We start from the raw sequence: 20,343 nt of genomic DNA, 5'->3' as shown, positions 1-20,343 counted from the left end.
AATGCCTTATTTTTCCATGTTAGCTATATTGGATTCTTTGTTCACTTTTCTAGTATTTCCCGTTTGCTTGTGCAAATCTCCTTACCACCATGTTATTAACCCTTCCCTTCCCATCCTTCCTGGTCAGTGGATGGTCTCTTTATGACCTTCCTCACCCAGCACTCACTTGGGGCACCATTCCCTCTCTCCAGGCCACAGCAGGGCTCCTGACAGTCCTCACTGCAGAAATGGGAGCTTCTTCGACAGCCATCAGTGTCCTTTTATCTCCTTACTATTCTTTAACCCATCCCACATCTCTTCCATGAAGCTTTTTCTCTCTGTTGCCAGAGCAACCGCTGGGTGCGGGTGAGGATGCTCACGGCCCCATACCCCTGTCTCCCCATCATCTGTTTCTGGCGTGGCCCTTGCTAAACTGGCCAATCGATCATCTGGGGAAGAGCCACAACCTCATGGGTTCAATGTTTGCACTCACCAGGATTCCCTACTTCTTCGAAGGTTCTGTTGTTTAAATCTTCAAAAAACGTCATGGACATGGACGTTCTACACCCCTTTGGGGGTTTCACAGGGTTTTGAGAAAGGCACAAATGGAATGTATGCTGAGATTTTTCTTAATTGAAACCAAATGTTTTTCTCAGCAACATTTGCCGTTTGATTCTTCAGTGATGGGAGATGCCTAGGAAGTCCGTTGACGGTGACGTGGAGAAGAAATGCTTCTGAAGTCTCTTTGCGCTTGCCTTTTCCACAGCGACACTCTCATTGTGTGAGATTTCCGTAGCCCCTGACGGGCAAAACTGCTCTGGAGGGAGGACTTCTCCTTCCAGATATTGGGAGGAGTGACAGGAGAGTGCGAGAAGAGTGAGGCCTGAAGAGTGTTCCATCTCAGATGAGGGTGCAGGGCACCCTTCAACGCCAATGGCCACCGCTGCTCACAGCCTCTCCAGAAGCAGGAAGATGGGACACTTTAACCACAAGGCGGTCTTCTCTATAAAATAACAATGGGGAGGGGGGAGATCCATCATGTTCCCTGTGGAACACGATGGGTTCATGGGCCATAAGATACAGACAACCTGACGGCAAGAAGCAGAGTAGTAGACAGAAGTCTTACATACAGTGTGAAAGTGATCAGGAAATTTTTCAAGAAGGAGGTGGCTTGTGAGCCAAGTCCTGTGAGGCAGGCAAGGAGGAATGAAGTTAAGGAAGTATAGGGCAGTGCTTTTCAGCAGTTAGGAGGACTCAGGCATCTCTTTAAAATGCCGGCTCCCAGGCCCTATCCCAGAGATTGAACTAGAAGGTCTGAAGCAAGCCCAGGACTTGGAAAGTTTAGCAAGCCCCAGGAACCCTAGCTGAGATGGACTCAGACTACCTGCATTATGGAAACCACCGAAGGCAGTTTCAGGCAAGGTAAAGGGCCTCAGTTTGGTTTAAATACTCAATTTAGAGCAGGATTTGTAAACTTAAATACCTCTGGGTCTAGGGTGACACCGACCTTGAGAGAAGTTGAAGCTTTACAAGTACAAATAGGAGATACTCTCTCTCTCTCCCAATTCTGGAAGGGACAGCAGCCAACAATCTCCAGCAATTACTGCCATGCAGGAATATGTGCTCCGGACGAGGGCACCAGAGCTGTCTATGAGAAGAAAAGCCAGAGACCTGAGTTTTACATGCCCCAGAATTATTAAATGATACATTAAAATGCCATGAGCATCACATAATTCCATGAGGGCCACTATAGTAGGCAAGTTCAGAGGAGCAAAATAAAATCTCATTGCTTATGGACTTAAATATAGAAGAAAACTGTATTTTATCCGGTAGACAATGAACAATAGAAGGCTTTGCAGCGAAGAAGGGATCTGAACAGAAGCGTGCTTTAAGAATATTTCTGTGGGCCGGGCGCGGTGGCTCACGCTTGTAATCCCAGCACTTTGGGAGGCCGAGGCGGGCGGATCATGAGGTCAGGAGATCGAGACCACGGTGAAACCCCGTCTCTACTAAAAATACAAAAAAAATTAGCCGGGCGTGGTGGCGGGCGCCTGTAGTCCCAGCTACTCGGAGAGGCTGAGGCAGGAGAATGGTGTGAACCCGGGAGGCGGAGCTTGCAGTGAGCCGAGATTGCGCCACTGCACTCCAGCTGGGCGACAGAGCGAGACTCCGTCTCAAAAAAAAAAGAATATTTCTGTGGCTGTTGTCTGCTCGCAATGGAATGGAGAAGGGACCTCAGATATCAGCTCCTAGGAAGCCTCTCCCATGTGCAAAAGGAATGGAGAATAGAGGATGAAAGGTTTCCGGAAGCAAGAATTCAGGAGATTTGATTGACTATGGAAGGAAGAGAAAAAAAGGAATCACCTGGGGTCTTCTACGTCTAAATCCACACTGCCTCTTGCCATCCTTTTCCTTTAATATATACTAATGTTCCAGCTTCATTCATTGCACAAAAAAATGATCATTTAGGTTGCATTCTGATCAGTGCCTGCTTAATAATGAAACTTAGAGTTATTTGTATAGGGAAAAAAAGCACAGACAAAATATTTTATAATATCTATAATAAATGCAAAGAAATCAATACAAACAAAACTTGGCTTTAGCAAACTGTACATACATAAATATCTTTTTTTTACTATAACATTCAACTTTTTTCACATAAAGCCTTCCATGATCTTATTTATTACATCTAGTTTTTCTTTATACCTCTAAAAAAAGTGCCTTTTAGATTTACAGCTTGTGCTTCTAAAGCAAAGGTTAAAACATCATGCCCCAAAGGAAAACAAGGTAAAAAAAGAAGCTGCCATATAAGCTCTTAAAAATTGTATGTTACAAGGTTCTAAAATCTCTTCAGCACTGGTTGGTTGGTAGATTGTACGACACTGACATGGTGCTTGGGAGGGTCATTTATCTGATGGTTGGAGCAGCACCATGGGAAAGCTGCCCAGATGGTCTACTGAAGTCCTTGGCTATGCATAGAATGGGCCAAGGGCCCAGAATTCATGAGTCCAGGGAACTTTGGAGGTCCTTACTAAATCTCCTTAGTGCTAAGGTTCAGAGTCTCAAACCAGATTTCTTTCAAACCTTCTCATCATCTGTTTGTTCCCCTGTCACTGTTTATCCTCCACCTCTGAAGCCATGATTTGCACACATATGATCCGGAGGAGGGCTAAAGCTGCCGCACTGAGGGCTTTTGCCAAGATCAAGGTCCTCTTGTTGGTAGTTTGGGATTGCTTATGACCCGATCCTCCTTATGCTACCAGCACTTCTGCAGATGGTATCTGCTTAGTTCAGAGTGGAGGAGGGCCATTCGTGTATCTGAGCATGGGGTGGAATGACCGGGCAAAGTTGTTGGAGAGGGCACAGCTGTAGTCTTCCTCTGACATTGGTACAAGGCAGGCGAGCCCGATGAGGAGGAGCAGGAGAAGCTGAAGGGGAAGAGCTGCTCGGAGGACTCTGAACAGGAAGGCGCGGCCGGACCGACCTGGCCCAGGCTCAGAAAGGGAGGAATCGGAGCCACCTTTTGTGGACCTGAGAGAAGAATGGACATAAATTACTCAGATAACTCCAGTGTTGGATGGATGCTGCTTTCTGCCTCTGCACCTTCCTGGAAGCTAAAGGGCCATGCCAAGCACACCCCAGCCTGGCGATCAGCTGCCAGCCTTCCACAGTGTGCCCAGGTCACCCCCCACCACCAAATGAAGTTGTTGGAAACTGCACTGACGAGAAATAAACATTTAGTTGGTCAACTAAACGTAACTAATTAGGTTCAAATTCTACTCCTTTTATCCCTTAATTTGGTGAAACATTTTCTATCAACAAAAATAATTGCTCTATACACATTCTACTAGCATAAATTAAGTAGATCCAGAATAATTAAAATGTAGATATTTGACGCAGTACATTTTTGTTTTAAGACTATCAGGAACATTGTTAAGCAAAATTAGTTGCTCTCAGAATCATACCAAGTATCCCATCTAGCCATCCTGGATATGCCAACATCCACGCAGCAAAAATAAAAAGAGTCATTTTGCACAGACCCACAAAAGCTTCATTAATCGTAGAGCATACCCTGGTTTCATCTTGCACTGAATCAGCATCAGGCCCTGACATTAGCGGGTTCCAAAGCTGTACGAACAAGGAATAGCAGTGGAGTTTGTCTACAGAACACTGGTGTTGTACGATGTAGATGCTAGGCTGATCCTATCACTGACGTCGTTACTTTGGAAAATGGACACCATTTTCTGAGGAGGATGGACTGTCATCCTACAGCCCCTTCTACACTCAAAGTGACAAGTTTTTCTATTTCACTTTTATCTTCCTTTTAAACAGTGCATTAGAGATTGAGTACAGGTTTCGGAACTCTTAAGAAGGACTGCCTGGAAAATACAGAATCCGGAAGTAGATTCTGAGTTGGGTGCTACTGTTTTCTTTTTGTGAACAGCCATTACCTTTTTCTGGTTACTAGTAGAAAAGATGAAGAAAGAAATATTGTTTACAACAGGCATTTGGTGTACACTCAGACCCATACAACACTGAATGAACAAAAATAAAAGATACAGCCAAAAGAAACATTCCCTCACAACTAGTATAAATTCCCAAAGAGTTTTAATATCACCAAGGATAAGGACACTGAATGTGAGGCTACTGAAATAATATGAGCGTGTGAAAGCTGTATTGGTAACTGTAGGTTTGGTCCAGAAGAAAGCACTATGCTTGTAGCTCACCTATTAGCTATTAATTTCTGAAGACAGATTACCCTAATATCAGTGGGGGATGCAGAGTGCCACCTGAGAAAGTAAATGTTAAAATAAAAACAGATAGAATCCCCTTAGAAGGGAACAGAGGGAGCATTCAAAACTCTTTTATTAAACCATCAAAGAAAAATGGGAGAAGGCTGGGCACAGTGGCTCCTGCCTGTAATCCCAGCACTTTGGGAGGCTAAGGTTGGCGGATCACTTGAGGCCAGGAGTTCAAGCCAGCCAGGCCAACATGGTAAAAATACAAAAATTAGTCAGGCGTGGTGGCGTGTGCCTGTAGCCCCAGTTACTTGGGAGGCTGAGGCAGGAGAATCGCTTGAACCCGGGAGGCGGAGGCTGCAGTGAGCCATGATCGGAACACCACTGCACTCCACCCTAGGCAACAGAGCGAGACTCTATCTCAAAAACAGATTGGTTCTGCAGAAACCCCAAGAAGCAGGCAGCACACAGTGTTTCTAGTACACTTCTTGTGGTGTAAGGAAAAATCAAATCACTGGCTTAAATTGGAAGCATGTTCTTTTCTGAAGTCCACACAACTAATGGCAGTGTAATGTAACCTCAAACAACTCACTTCATCTCTAGGTGTCAACCTCTTCACTAACCTCTTCAGATTAGCATAGATGGTCTTCTAACTTTTAAGTTCCCTGTTCGATGTTTTGTCTTCTACTGATTTGTCAGTATAAATAATCTCCCAAGAAGCCACAAGAGCTCAATCACCATCTAGTGGTCAAACTGATTAACTGCCCTTGTGCTAAGACCAATGAGTTATTCCCAATAAGCTGAGAAAAAAAGTATATTTTGTGAAAATATAGTAGAACATAAAAGAAGTATGTCATATACCTTATTAATGGAAAAGGAAAATAGAAACTTCTTGAGTTACCTGAGCATAAAATATTCATGTTGAGACAGGGCCTTAGAGAGCATCCAATTCATCTCCTAGTTTTGTAAGGGAGTAGCTAAGGACAGTGCATATTTACTCTTCTAATTGCTAGGCAGCACTCTAAGCATTTATGTTGGGTTCTGTCATTTAATCCCCACAGCAGTCCTCTGCGGTGTGTACTTATTAACTTCATTTTATAGATGATGTGAAAGAAAGCTCAGGGAAGTGAAATAACTGGCTCAAGCTCACACAGCCAGTGGCAGAAGATTTCAACCCTGTGATTTTAACTACCAGAACCTGGAGGCTCTAGACAGGGTGAATGACTTGCTTCAGATTCTACAACTAAAGGAAGAGGCCTAGCAGGAACTCAGGGTTCCAAAATCCCTGCCCACCGCACTCTCTGCTGTGAAATGTTTTGCTGGTTGGTGATATGAATAATGGTAATTCAGGTCATATTCATGCCACAGGTATCTCACATGTAGAAGCAAAGAAGAGAATCCTGAACTTGCGTCCTAAAATATTTGGAAACAAGTGGTTTCCTCGTGTCTAAAATAAATGCCTCTGGTCGTAAGGCCTCACAATATCCCGCAGATCATCAAATCCATGTGTGACATTTTGTTTTGAGGCAGTTATATAACCATGGGCAAGTAAATTAGTCTCTCTGGCCTTCAGTTTTCTCATTTGCAGTGATTCAATGGTTTGCCTTAAAGCGTCTTAAGAAGGATAGGATAGCTACCCACAAACTTTGGATCAAATTTTCTTCAAAATATTCTTCCCTTGACTTTAAAATATGCCCTGGCAACCAACACTCAACACCGGTAGCTAGATGAGTTACAACAGAGTGACTGAAGAGAGCTCCCACAATTCCTGGTTATTAAATACCTGACTAATTTTCATTAGGAGACATTTAAGAACTTTAGTGATGGGAAGATTTACATATATAATTGATAATACAATCTGACAGAGCTGAATAGCTCCTCTTTGTCAACTGTTAAATTCTTTGTGCAATTAGGTCAAAGATCAAGATCAAAACAAGGGCTGCCCATTGACCAGTTCACTCCTGAGAAAAATGGCAAACCACTGAATCATAAATCATGACAGCCAAAACAATTTTAGGATATTAATGCACCCCTCATCGTTGCAAATGAGAAAACTGAAGGCCAGAGAGACTAATTTACTTGCCCATTTTTGATAAAAATGTCACCATTTACAGAATATGGGCTCCTATGTCAGAGTCTGTTGCAGGACATGGCACATTTAACAGCATCAGAGCATTTTTTATTAAAATTTAACTTGTGCATGACTTCTAATGTTGAAGAATGCCAAGCTAGGAAGAAGTCATGGGCTGAGATGGGGACAGAGAGAACGCACAATATTCAGTGACTGTTCACGCAGCTGGCTGCCCTTGAAAATATCCCACCTATCCACTGGGAAAATGCCTGTCCCCTTGGGGTAATTACCAGAGTTTCAACACGCCCAAAGCTGCCTCATCTTCAGGGGGAACATGTTCTAGCGATTTTAGTATCAAGAAGCTAATGGTCCCAGGGAAAGGGTTATTTTTGATATTTATCTACCGTGCTAAAAATCACCTGTTTCTAGAGTCTTGGGAAATTTGATAAGGGAAAGAACAAAGGCAACTTGTTGACTACTCACTGGTCATTCTCCTCTGGTCTTATTACATACATGGATGCCAGTTTAGATTGTGTTTATATAGGAAAAATTAAATGTGTGAGCCTCCTTAAGGAACATCATCAATACAGATATATCAGATAGTTCTGTCCAGAAAAAAATGTGCTTATTTGCTACAAGTAAATTTTTATTTATTTTTCTCACTTCCCTCACTCCTTCAAATTTCCAGGTAAATAGTTGCCCGGGAGTTGTTTCATCTCTGTCCCAAAATACCTAGACAATTGCGGGATAAGGAGAATGGCAGGGAGGGAGTAGTGACTAAAATCACACCCTTCAAAAGAAAGTGTATAGGATACACAATTGTGAGAAGTCTGAATGCCATGCACATAGGGTATGACTCACTTTGAAAATTGTACATAATCAAGGAAATGAAAATGAGTTAATTTTGTGTATACATCATTTAAAGCCAAATGAGAAGAAACTTCTAATTTATTTTGTTACTTTTCGGCTGACACTGGCAGTATGTAACAGGAATTTATTGTGCAGAAATATCTAGACTGTCCGTGCTCTTGATCCTGCCCTTATGTGTCTTGTCTTTGAAACCCAGTGTTTCCTGGATATATGGTTCAGGAGACAAGTTTCCAGAATCAAGTTAGGACCCAGGTCTTCTTTTTTTCCAAACCAAACATTCTCGCTAATCCTAAACTACCTGAGGCAGCCTGTGGTGGCCTCAGCTCTAAAACCATTGTTTAAAGGCTTCTACCCATCAACGGCCCTTCAGCAGAGTGGTATGGTTAACAGGGTAGGGTCTGGAGTCAGGGGAGACCTGGGTTCAAATCCTACATCTTTACACCTCTCATCCCCAGTGTCCTTGTCTATAAATTGGAAATATAGCCATGTCATGGGATTCTTGTGAGGGTTAAATGAGGTAAAATACATACAATGCTTAGCATGTATACAATTAAGCACTAAATAATTGAAACACATTAAGTACTAAATAAATGTCAGCAACTTATCACTATTATCTGTATAATGATACCAAGGGTGTGCTGACTCATACCCTTAGGGGTTGGCTGGATTTGGCCTTTTCTCTCAGGAAAACATACCTGATTTATTAATAGTGCTTTCAAGGATGTGATAAATTTCTCAAACTGCCTGTCTTGTTCCCTAGAAACACCAGGAAGGCCTTCCTCAAATAGCAACAGAGAAACCTATTGGAGCTTTACCCTATAGCTGTCCTTGGGGCAGGGGTGAGCAACCTGCCTTAGAGGGGAGAGGCTCTGTGCTGAGGCTCTTTGAATGCTTTGAATAAACAGATCCCCAGATAATGAAAAGACTTGAAAACAAATTCTACAAGAAACTGAGTAGTGTTTATAGTGAGGCCCTAGTGTGCATGCAAAAAAACCCCCATTGCCCTTGCTTAAAGGTATCTGATTAACTTGAATACTTTTTTAAATGAGGCCTTTTTTCCCTCTTTCAGTGTTTCGGCCAGTCATTTGCCACTTCTCATTCCATCTTAGTTCTCTGTAAAGAAGGTGCCAGAGACCTAAGGTGCCCAAGGCAATTGTGCATTTTATAGTTCTAAGCTTTAGAATGAAGTCATCAATTTGCTACATCCAGACTACAGTGCAATTATTTCTTTGCCTTGCTGGAAATTGGAGTGAAATCTTTCTAGTTGTCAATTTCAACTCAGTCGCAGTAGTGTTTTGAAGAATTAATGGCGATAAGCTTAGAAAATTTTAAGTCAAATGTAGGGAAAAAGTACCAGCTAGACCATCGTAAGCACTTGCTTTGAAAGCATGCTTCTAAAGTGTGTTTAACCTCAAATAACAATCACAAATACGATTATTATGAATGTATGCACAGATTTTTATGTTTCTAATTTTAAGAAGTTCTAGGGAGCTCCCTGTAATGATTTAGGGAATCTCTAGATTGTGATATACTGCAAGTCTTTTAATGGTAGGAATCACATTGAATTTATTTTGTAGGCCCAGGGCTTAAATTTAGTAGGTGTTCAGTATCTATTGACATCAATTCATATGTAGGTTTAAAATACTGTATGAAGACATAGAATCACCACCATCAAATCAAATTGAAATATGTAACAGGCTAGTATAATATTAACATCTGACTTTAAACAACTACAAAGAAACCAAATGAGTAACTCCTCCCTTCAAACTAATAGTCAGTTTTTTCCAACTCAGTCTCTTCTCCTCTCAGGAAGAATGCATATCTAAAAGTTTCCCATTGCAGAGCGCTGGAAACAACATTCTAAACTGTTTATGCTTCTGCAATAACCTTTCCAATTTGCTGGACCAGTGCAAGATTAAACACAAGATATCTCAAGTCTCAATGTAAAGGAACATCAAGACAGCCTGGACTGTGGGTGAAGTTCATTCTTCCCCAGCAGACTCTGCCTTTCATTCTCGGGGTTGGGTGTGCCCCAAACAGAGGTGCAGACGGTAACGAAGCCCAAGAATGTTCAGCCACAACCTGTCTTGAAGGTGTTGGATGACATTTGCCATTCAGGTGAAGATTATTTATGTTCCAGTCCCACCTGAGTAGCAAAGTGAACACTGTGCTGAATGCTCAGAAAGATGTTAATCAACCGTGCTGGACAGAGCAGAGCTGAAAGGCGCCTTGAGAATGTCGTAGTGAGAATGTGGCTGTCCCAGCTGCAAAGCCCTGTTAAGAGGCATGAGGAAGCACTTGCTGCCCTAAGAAACGATGCCTTTGACATTTTCAAAAGATGTACGTGGCTGTCTGAAACAATGGGGAGAGGAGATAGACGCAATATTTGGGAACCAAAGAGTGACTGCTATTGGCGTTGCATCATAACATAAGCGCTTTCCGCCTTCTCATCACTATCATTTGTATCAACCAAAGAACTGATCTCTGGTATTCTCAAATGAATACTATGGCGATATTCTTCATCTCTGTTCATGGCACATCAGCAATTTGTGGGGAAAAGATGGACTATATAACACAACGATCTGCCTAAAAGAAAGTCTCTACCTATTGGGGGCTGAGCAAACCTTAGAGCATCTGCGGATGCTCATCATTATCTTCAAAAGTCCCCAAGAGTTTTTCTCCATATTATTATTGCTATTTAGTTTAGGCTAGAAAAAAAAAAAAAAACTCATAAAATTGTCTTCAAACCAAAGGAAATGAAAAGAAAAAAACCCAAAACAACAGTAAAGGGAGGTCTAAAACCAGAGAACATATGAAAATACGTTCTGCCTGACTTCAGCCGAGTGGGAAGGACCAAATGAAATAGCCAGTCCCTTATGCACAGCTGGAAAACTAAAATTATTACTCAAGGGTTGTTTACAGTTCTACATTTCCTCATCCCCACCCTCCTTCCAGGAATTCAGATTCCTGCTCAGTGGTGATAAGTTTCCAGAGGGACAAGCTACTTTAACAGTGAATTGCTAGGGACTGGAATGAAAACAGGCTCCGAGGACAGTGTTTTCATTTTTTAGAAAGCTGTCTGGGGAAACTTGAACTGATCAGTGGAGGAGCAGAGGAGCACAGACACCACACCGACAACAAAGAAGGCAAAGCACTGCTAACTGCAGGAGTGAGAGGCTGCTGGAGGCCAGGCGGGAAGCGTGGAGTGGCAGCTGTGAGTCGGCTCTCGGGAGGTGACTGGGCAGGGGCACTGGCTGCTGCGGGTTCCAGAGTGAGCTTGCCAAGTGCCCGGAAAGTGAGTGGCTGGGTGTGCTGGATGAAGGGAAGTTTTAGGATAAGCAGAAGAGAGAAGGTACTTATAAAATTTTCAATGAACACCAAATTAGGACTTGCCATTTTGAGACTCCAAAACCCACAATCTGGATAAAACATGAAAATAAAATAAAAAGTTGGGGATGTTAGTATATTTTATTCAGATATGCGGGTTTTGTGAATGGTAAAAGAATTCACTGATCGATTACCTGCCTTATTGTAAACTCTAGAAATAAAGAGGATGATAAAAGTCTGCCATGAATCAAATGGCAGTGGTGCCACCAATTGTAATCAAATCCTTATTGACAATTTGATGAAAAGTACCAGATGGGCTATGTCGAGACAAACAGAATTTTCACGGAGTCCAAATATTTTACGCTCTGAAATTTACTTGAACATTTCATTTAGAAACATCTCTTCCAATTTATGAGGAAAGGGTGTGGACTGAAGTGAGTAATTTCCCAACTACCCTGAGGCAGACCAGAGACAGGCCAACCTAAGTCATGGACAATTTTCATCATCCTCTTGGGGTTCTAGAACAGTGTGGAAACCAGGAGAAGGAGGTACCTGCTATGTGGACTGCTGACAGAGGGTCCAGGCTGTGAGAGACTACACTTGCCTCGTGGCTGTTTGCAATGAACAGGGGGTAAAGAAAGAAGAATGTTCAGTCCAGGCAAATAAAGACAAGCTACTAATGAAAATTAAACTAAAAGTGCAGCAAAGGAAAAAATAAATCAAATGAAATGATCAGTACCCATGAATTAAGGAAACTGGCTTTTCTTTTGTTGAGGAAGTAAAATAAATTTATATCTATGTGATTGGCCACTGATAAAACATAAGTTGGGATTCTGGAGTGCATACTATGGTGGGCATAGTTCTCATGACTTTTCATGGTAGAAACACATGTGTATATTTACATACAATAAATGTAAAATGCACTATGCCATATCATGTATTTCAAAGACATTGAACATTTTTTTTCGTCTTTTAGAATACTAAAACAGTGTTAAAATTCTTGGCCCATAAGAAATAACAATGGCAATATGAGATTGGTCTTTGTAGTGATGAAGCCCAACTTAAATATTCAACTTAAAGGTTAAAATTTGACTTGAAAAGCCAGTATTCCTTCACATTCTTAAACTAGGATCTATAGGAAACTAGTGAATGTAGTAAAAAAAAAAAAAATCCTAAAAAAGATAATACATTTATCAGCATAGAACATAAATGTTTATAACAGAAAAGTCAAATGAAATCAAAACTTCTAAAAACTAAGGAAAAATGGAATGAATATAATCATAAAGCTGGACAAAAAATATATAACAAAACAAAAAACAAGCTTCTAATTACACAGAGAAATCAAGGCATAGAGGGTAGCAGGGGCCGAATTTGTCCTTTCATCCTCTTTGTGTTCAGTGAGGCAGCCCCCGCCAAGGCCTGTGGGTGAGTTGTTGCCATTTCAGGGGCGGCACAATTGCCGCAAACCTTCAGGACCACCACCCAGAAGCGGCTTAGCTTGAGAGTCAACAGAACCTCCACTTGCCTTAACGAGTCAATGGCTCACAGGCGTTCACGGTTCTGTGCACCTCCAGCCGAGGCGCCCCGCAAGTGGCGGCCTACCTTTTAAGAGAGTCGTGGCAGCCGTGGCTTGAAGAAAGGAGCCACCAAAGGGACAAATGGGCACCATTCCAGAAATTTTCTTATTTGAACAAGAAAAATAAATGTTCTCCCTGCATACCAGCCACACGTTGAGTCCTGATTCTTTTGAAAACCAGAATCGCTCTTTTCCGTTCCTGAGCGCATGCTGGGAGGGGACGTGGCAAGGCTGAGGAAGCGCGCTACCCTGTGTGACAGCCCTCCTCTGGAGGGGACGCCTGCCTGTGAACCCTGTGGTGGGTGCAAATACCGTCACTTCCCAGTGTTCCCTCCCATGAGCCAACTGAAAACAACCAGTGGAAAGTTACCGTTTTCTGTCTGTTTGGGGTGCTTGTTCCTGATGTGGGACTCACAGACCCTGAGGTGTCCAGTTCATCAGCAGAAGACCAGGAAGACAAATCCTATGTGGGAGAAAGATTCTTTTAACAATTCCACGTACCAGACCCACGGGGGCCCTCTGTTGCACCATGTTATCTCCCACTCCATCTCCATCCACCCCCATGTCTCCACTGTAAAAATCAAACCATTCCGTGGGAAAAATGGAAACAGGTACAAGAAGAATAGGGCCAAATTCTTCTAGTGTGTTGGGATTTCCTAGTTGTCTGTTTGGCCGTTCTGGAAAATAGAGCTATGATTTTGTTATTGCTATGCTTCACTTATAGCTTTATTATTTCTCGGAGACATGGATGTGAATGAATTGATACTGGCTTGGGAGGGGAAGAAACCTGCCGTAGAGCCTGCTGGTCACTCAGGCTGAACAGAAATCAATACATCCCAGTTGGAAACAAAAGACAGTCATCCAGAAGTCTGCCTTTTCGCATTAGAGAGACTTCATTATTTTGGACACTGCTGCTATTCAGAGTAGATTGTTGTTTTGCATGCTTACAGCAGGGCAAAGCGTGTGTTCATGGCAGGATTTCACAGCAGAATGGTTGAAATCTTACCAGGCATCACCACACCTCACCTGCAAATGCATTTCTCAAAACCAATAATACCACAATGAAGTCGATTGTAGAAAAAAATATATAAAAAATTAAATGAGCAGAGGACTGTTTTTTAATTTTTTTTTTTTTTTTACTGTATACATAATGGAGAATTCATGCCTGAGAGTGGTTAAATACAAAACTTAGATACAACAATTGGTTTGCTCTACCTTGGCTGTGTAATTAAAGTGTGTAAATTCTTAAACAGGGTGAAACAAAATGCCACAGCAGTTGTGGTAATAGCATTAGTAACAACGACAAGAGAACTTTTGGATTTAACAGAATCAAAAGCAGTGTCCTGTTGTAAAAGTTTATGTGGCTGCTTTTTTATTTTGAGATAGGACTTGTAAGAGCAGTGGCTGAAAGGAGACACTCCATTCTGACGAGTACTATATTTAAAGTCTTTCTAAAATGCATGAAGATGATGCTTCTTTGGTCTCCAGTAAGAAATGCTACATGATGATGTCTGTTTAGAGCTTACCTGCTGACTACTTGACACATCTAATAACTTCTCCAGTTCCTTGATATGACGACTGACCTCCTTCAAGAGAAGTTTGAGCCGATTTCCAATAACATGGACTTTTTCTTTGGCTTCTAAACAGTCTGTTCCTTCAGCATTCACCAGTAGTTGGCAAGACATGTCTTGCAAAGAGGCTACTCTGAGTTGGGATTCCAACAGCTCATGCCTTATTTGCTATGCATACAAAAATAAATTAATTTTTCTAAGCATTTTTGATAATTAGCAAAAGCTCCAAAAGTGCAGAATGAAATCAACTTAACTTGGTGGGAAATTATACCTGAGCATCAAACGTGGAGCTCACACACTAAAGGATGCAGCAGCTCACGGCCTGAGTTCTAATCCTGCCTCTGCCAAAAATATTCTATAAGACCCCTGACCCTCTCTCATCTCAGTTTGATTTGATGCCTGGTCCACAGTATTATTGGAAGGTTCAAATTAGTTAATGTATATATGACAGTACTTAAAATATAGACTGGTATGCAAGTGAGATGTAAGATACTCTTTTAAACAGAAAAGCACAACATTAAACATAGCAAAGCAGAAGTATGTCTAGGTATCCTCTGATACCTAGTCAAGATTTAAAAAAAAGGGGTGATTCGTCATTCACAGCTTGATGCCAGAGGTCAAAGTGAAGTAAAAATGCAGTTACACAGCTATTTCCTCTAGGTTTCTAAGACTATTATGGTACTGAATTAAAAGGTACCAATTCTGTAGTTTAGGTGAGTGTTAAATGTTAAGACATAACATTTTAAAAATACAGAGAGCTACAAAGTGCATGATATTTTCTTCTAATGGAATTCAAATATGCTTCCTTATCTTCTATAAAGTCACTTAAATACACTGTACATTATATTGTCCAAAGATCCTTGTATAAGAGTCTACCAGTTAATTTCCTCTTGAATTTAGTGCTAGAAAAAGTTTCTCCTTCCTTGAGAAGTGGTATGTTTTGTTTTTGCCAGATAATGAAAGTAAGTTTACTGCTTGTTTCCCATTTTGTCTTGGCTTTCAGAAAACTTGATGCTAAAGTTCAGGTTTAATCTGATGTATTTAATTCCTCTTTAAAAGACTTGGCTGGGTGTGGTGGCTCATGCCTGTAATCCCAGCACTTTGGGAGGCTGAGGCAGGTGGATCACCTGTGGCCAGGAGTTCGAGACCAGCCTGGCCAACATGGTGAAACCCTGTCTCTACTAAAAATACAAACATTAGCAATACTACACACCTGTAGTCCCACCTACTCAGGAGGGTGAGGCAGGAGAATCAGCAGGAGAGTTGCTCCAGTCTCGGAGGCGGATCTTGCAGTGAGCCGAGATAGCACCACTGCACTCCACCCTGGGCAACAGAGCAAGACTCTGTCTCAAAAAACAATGACAACAAAAACAAACAAACAAAAGACTTAATTGTCTCATTCTATTCTAATATTTTAATGACCTTTTATTACAAGCCACCAAGTATACTTTTGGGCCATAGATGTAACATAAAGTTTAAATTAAGCTGCCTTAATAAACAACACAAGCTAATTAAGATTGATTGAGAACACTAAGATTTTTACAATTGAGCAACGACTTTAGAATCAGATTCTAAAGCTAGCAGACATCTTATATGCACGTTTGCTTTACAAAGATTGGAAACCACAGGGAGTTAAAAACGTGTAAAATAGAGACTATAACGCAAAAAGTTAAAAAAAAAACCAACACTTACCACTTATATTCATTTTCTGTAAATGAAATGCAACCCGCTAAAACTAACTGGAGGCTGCCAGAGTTCACACATCTTACCATAAGCTGTTTGTGATGGTCCTGAAGTATCTCTGCATCAAGGTTAGAATCAATAGGGACAATTTCATTTTTCCTTCTGTCAATGTTCTCCAGCATAAGAAGCAAACCATGGCTCATTTCATGGAAACCCTACAGAAAACAGTTTAAAGTAACTGTAGATAAAATATTTTTATTTCTCTCACAACTTAAATGTCTTTCAACTGCCACCATTTGCAAACATACGTTGGTTTTAAGAACGTACATGCAACTCCTTTCTGAGAAAGGCACTGGTGCTGTTGTAATGACCTGATCGTGAATTCGCGTTCTCACCAAAAGCATCTAATTTATTACTTGGAGGAAAATTTAGACGAAAGGAAAATTGGCATCAAAATACGTTATTTCTGAAAAAAGGGTAGTGCTATTATACAGTTTAGAAGGAAGCAACTCTGCTGCCCTCTCTTCTCTGTGTACTCAAATCTTTCCATCTTTTAAGGCCTACCTGGGCTGAATCTCATATCCCCCTCATTCATTCATTTATTCACTCATTCATTCATCCATTTATTTATTCAACATACGGTTACTAAAGATCTCCTACAGATAAGGCACTGTACTAGGAGTGGGTGCAGAGGTGAAACAGCAGTTTAGGTACCCGCTTTGAAGGAACTATTACTCTTGGGGCACATACAAACCTGAAGGGCAGGCTTCAAATCCTTCCAGGGCTTTCCACTGTGCTCAGAATATGATCCAATCTCCTGGCCTGGACCTACAAAGCCATCTGGTTCCTGACTACCTCCTCAGTCTTTCTTATCACTCCCTGGCTCGGCTCACCGACTACACCTTGGTCACAATGGCCTCTTTTCTGTTCCTAAAGACACTAAGTCCTTTCCTGCTTCTGGCACTTTCCATTTATTATATCACCTTCATAGCAACATCCTTCCAATGTTAGCTCAAAGAGCCAAATAAATTCCCCGACTACCCTCTCAAAGTGGCTTTTCTCAGTTACTTTTATCATCCACGTCTATAAGTATCTGCTTTAACTATTTACTTGCATTTTGTTGATCTTGTCTTCCCCAACAAAAGCAGAGGCCATGCTGTATTCAATGTTTTAGCACCACATCTGCCATACAGTGGATGCCCAGCAAATAATTACAGTATGAATGGATAAATAAATATTTGTAATGCTCACTTTGATGTTCAAGACAGATCTGCCTACTTGCCCAGTAAATATCTGTTGAATAAATAAAGGAAATAAATGAATGAGTCATAGAAGGAGCATTGGGACTGAGATAAACATGAGGAATAGTCTCTTCTTATCTGGACAGAAGATAGGATCTAGAGATTTTGAACATGGTCATGAACATGTAGAAATGCTCCAGTAAAATGAAAAGTTTGGGCACAAGGTTATCTCACTGAAATACTGACTTTGGGGAACAATTGCATCCCTCTAGAAACCATGATACATCAAGTCACACACTCAGCTAAATTGCTAATGTCTCGCTCTGAGTCACCTCCTGCCCAAAGCTCTACAGACCTGGCACTGCATCAGGGCATCCTGCAGCAGGCCCCGCCACTCCTCCAGCAGGGAGCACACTCGGTCCCAGCGCCCATTCATCTGTGACAAGCGATCCTGCAGGTCCCGGCTCTCCTTGCTGTCAGCCTGGGTGAACTCGGGGCTGCAGAGATTGATGGAGAGGATGATGGCTTTGCGGTGGTCCACGGCTTTCTGGAGCTCCTGAAAAGAACACAAAAGACAATCAAATAAGGACAATAATGACAAAGATATCTTCCCTTGAAAATGTTTCACATGAATGAAAAGATCCAGTAATTTAAACTGGCCTTAACAGGATGGCTAGGTAAAAGACAGAGGGTGCACATCACTGAGAACTGTATGGCAGTTGGAAGAAATGAATTAGATGAGTACTTAACAACATGGATGAATCTTAAGAAAACAGGGTGCAGAGTGAAAAAGTCAGAAACAGAATGTTACGTGGAACACAACAGCCTCAATACATTCACACACACAAATCCACGTTTTTAAAGAATATATCTGAACAAAGAAGGTCTGCTAAATATTTCAGAATAGCTACCATTTTGAAAATCAAATGGCAACTTAGAGTTCAGCCAGGGTAGGCGGTGCAGGGGGGAGGAATAAAGAGAAGAAGAGTCTTGTAGGAAGCAACAATAACGCCAGGCAATGACCTCATTAAGGAGTACGATTAAGTCCACACTCTGTACAGAGGTTCAACCACAACAAAATTCAAATTTGTGGGCCCAAGAATGAAGCAAAGAAAACAGATGCCAGGGCCCTGGGCTCCAAATGTACTGAATCTGTAGGCTCAGTGGCCCACAGGCTGAGAATAGTGCCTGTACCACACTGATGTGAAGGTAGAGAGAATGAATTGGATATTTCATGAGCTAACCAGTTAGGTTTGATTTCACAAAAACCAGGCGACTGATTTTTGGCTTTGTGCATTTCCAAAACACCCAGTGCTCAATTCCAAGAGCTTGAGCACAGGAGTCTGTATTAGTAATTGAGTATCTGGGTACTGTTTCAAATCCCCCAATCCAGTTAGGGTGAGAGATCCTGGAAGTCACATTGACCTAGGCTGCATTTTGAAATCATTTCTCACTAGTCCTGCTATGTTTCCAATCTGTCTTCATTTTTCACTTTTCAATAGGTTCTTAACATACTGTAGAATAGATTCAACCACACAGACAACATGGGTTTAAGAGACACTGTGGAAAGTACTTGATTATTCCATAGATTTATTCAGGGAAAACACAGACAGGAAGGATCAGAAGAAAGTACAAAGGAGGGTGTCTTTTTTCTTGTCATGCAGGATGACTTTCAAGGTCTTATTTCCCTACCCTAATTTCTGTGAGGTCTCAGACCTTGGCTAGCATTTGCTTCATCAACTTTTTAAGGAATCTGGTTATAATGCAACATGGCCTTACTAGAGTAATTTAGGGACTCTAGATAAAAATGCATTTCGTAATGCAGTCATTGTAAATCTCTCTCACGTGGTACTTTGTCCTCAAATTCATGGGGTAGTGTAGAGGCCTTTCTATAAGGATGCAGCTTTTGGATCACCTGGAGGGGAGATTCATTTCTCTTGTTTGAAATTTTCTATGTTTGAAAATTTAAAACAGGCCAGGCGCAGTGGCTCACGCTTGTAATCCCAGCAATTTGGGAGGCTGAGGTGGGCGGATCACTTGAGGTCAGGAATTCGAGACCAGCCTGGCCAACATGGCGAAACCCTGTCTCTACTAAAAATACAATAAATAGCCGGGGATGGTGATGCATGCCTGTAGTCCCAGCTACTCAGGAGGCTGAGGCAGGAGAATCGCTTGAACCCAGGAGACGGAGGTTACAGTGAGCCAAGATCGCACCACTGCACTCTAGCCTGGGTGACAGAGCGAGACTCTGTCTCAAAAATAAATAAATAAATAAATAAAATAAAACAAAATCACACAATCACTAAAAGCAAGCCAAAAAAAATCAACCCCAAATAAAAAGCATATACTAAAACCACAGAAACACAAAAGCAGCACACACTTCATTCCTTATCCTGACCCCGGAGAGCCTGGGTAGCCACATTTTGAGGAGGAGCCCATGTTAATACTGTCCAAACAGGAAAAAACAAGCACTGATGGGTTTTAAAAAGAAACTGAGCTCCCAGTCCATGAGATGCTCACAACAGTCTCCATAGAATAAAGCATTTTAGTATCTGGGTTAAGGAGGATTTTAAGATCTAGAGCTGGAGTTAAGTAAGGGAAGTTATCTTGTGCATGATATCCATCCGGGCCAAGCCAAAATCGAACGCAAATGCCAGGTGTTTCACCACAATTACTCTATAGTTTTATTTATTACCGCAAAAATTGCTTCTACCACTACTGTAATCAATTTCAGAAGTTTCACTTACTTGAGGTCAAATAATTTCATTACGTCCCCCACAAATTCATGCAGATACAATTTTGGAGAGGATTTCTCTCTAGCTCTAGATATAGACCTGTAGGACCCTGGTCATTCTGCATCTCCCTTACAAAGAGTTCTCGTAGGTCCCAGAAGTGCCTGGATGCTTCATGAAATTTTAATTGGACATTTCTTAAAATATCAATTCACTAAATTGTGTGTGATTATTTTCATGGTGGATAGTTCTACAACATGGTCCCCTTTTCTGCCCGCGAAAACCATCTTTGTAGCCGGGCATGGTGGCTCACGCCTGTAATCCCAACACTTTGGGAGGCTGAGGTGGGTGGATCACCTGGGGTTAGGAGTTCCAGACCAGCCTGGCCAACATGGCAAAACCCCATCTCTACTAAAAATACAAAAATTAGCCAGGCATGGTGGCACGTGCCTGTAATACCAGCTACTAGTGGGGCTGAGGCAGGAGGATCGCTTGAAACTGGGAGGCAGAGGTTGCACTGAGCCGAGATCAGGCCACTGCACTCCAGCCTGGGC

General features: G+C 41.7%; 1 protein-coding gene across 1 annotated transcript in view; it reads right to left on the bottom strand.

Moving 5' to 3' along the window:
- Positions 1 to 2,523: 2,523 nt before the first annotated feature.
- Positions 2,524 to 20,343, bottom strand: part of LOC116463206 (nesprin-1) — a 532,426-nt gene continuing 514,606 nt past the window's right edge. The window contains exons 141-146 of the mRNA XM_032146204.2: positions 17,413 to 17,613; positions 15,903 to 16,031; positions 14,089 to 14,301; positions 12,933 to 13,025; positions 11,539 to 11,597; positions 2,524 to 3,510 (exon numbers count right to left, since the gene is read on the bottom strand). Coding sequence (XP_032002095.1) covers positions 3,270 to 3,510; positions 11,539 to 11,597; positions 12,933 to 13,025; positions 14,089 to 14,301; positions 15,903 to 16,031; positions 17,413 to 17,613 — 936 coding nt within the window. The 3' untranslated portion in view covers positions 2,524 to 3,269. The remainder of the gene's footprint in view (positions 3,511 to 11,538; positions 11,598 to 12,932; positions 13,026 to 14,088; positions 14,302 to 15,902; positions 16,032 to 17,412; positions 17,614 to 20,343) is intronic.

Source organism: Hylobates moloch, unplaced genomic scaffold (genome assembly GCF_009828535.3).
Source record: "Hylobates moloch isolate HMO894 unplaced genomic scaffold, HMol_V3 SCAFFOLD_29, whole genome shotgun sequence".
Lineage (NCBI taxonomy): Eukaryota > Metazoa > Chordata > Mammalia > Primates > Hylobatidae > Hylobates > Hylobates moloch.
The sequence above is the reverse complement of the archived record's forward strand: the minus strand, read 5'-3'. Positions and strand labels throughout refer to the sequence as shown.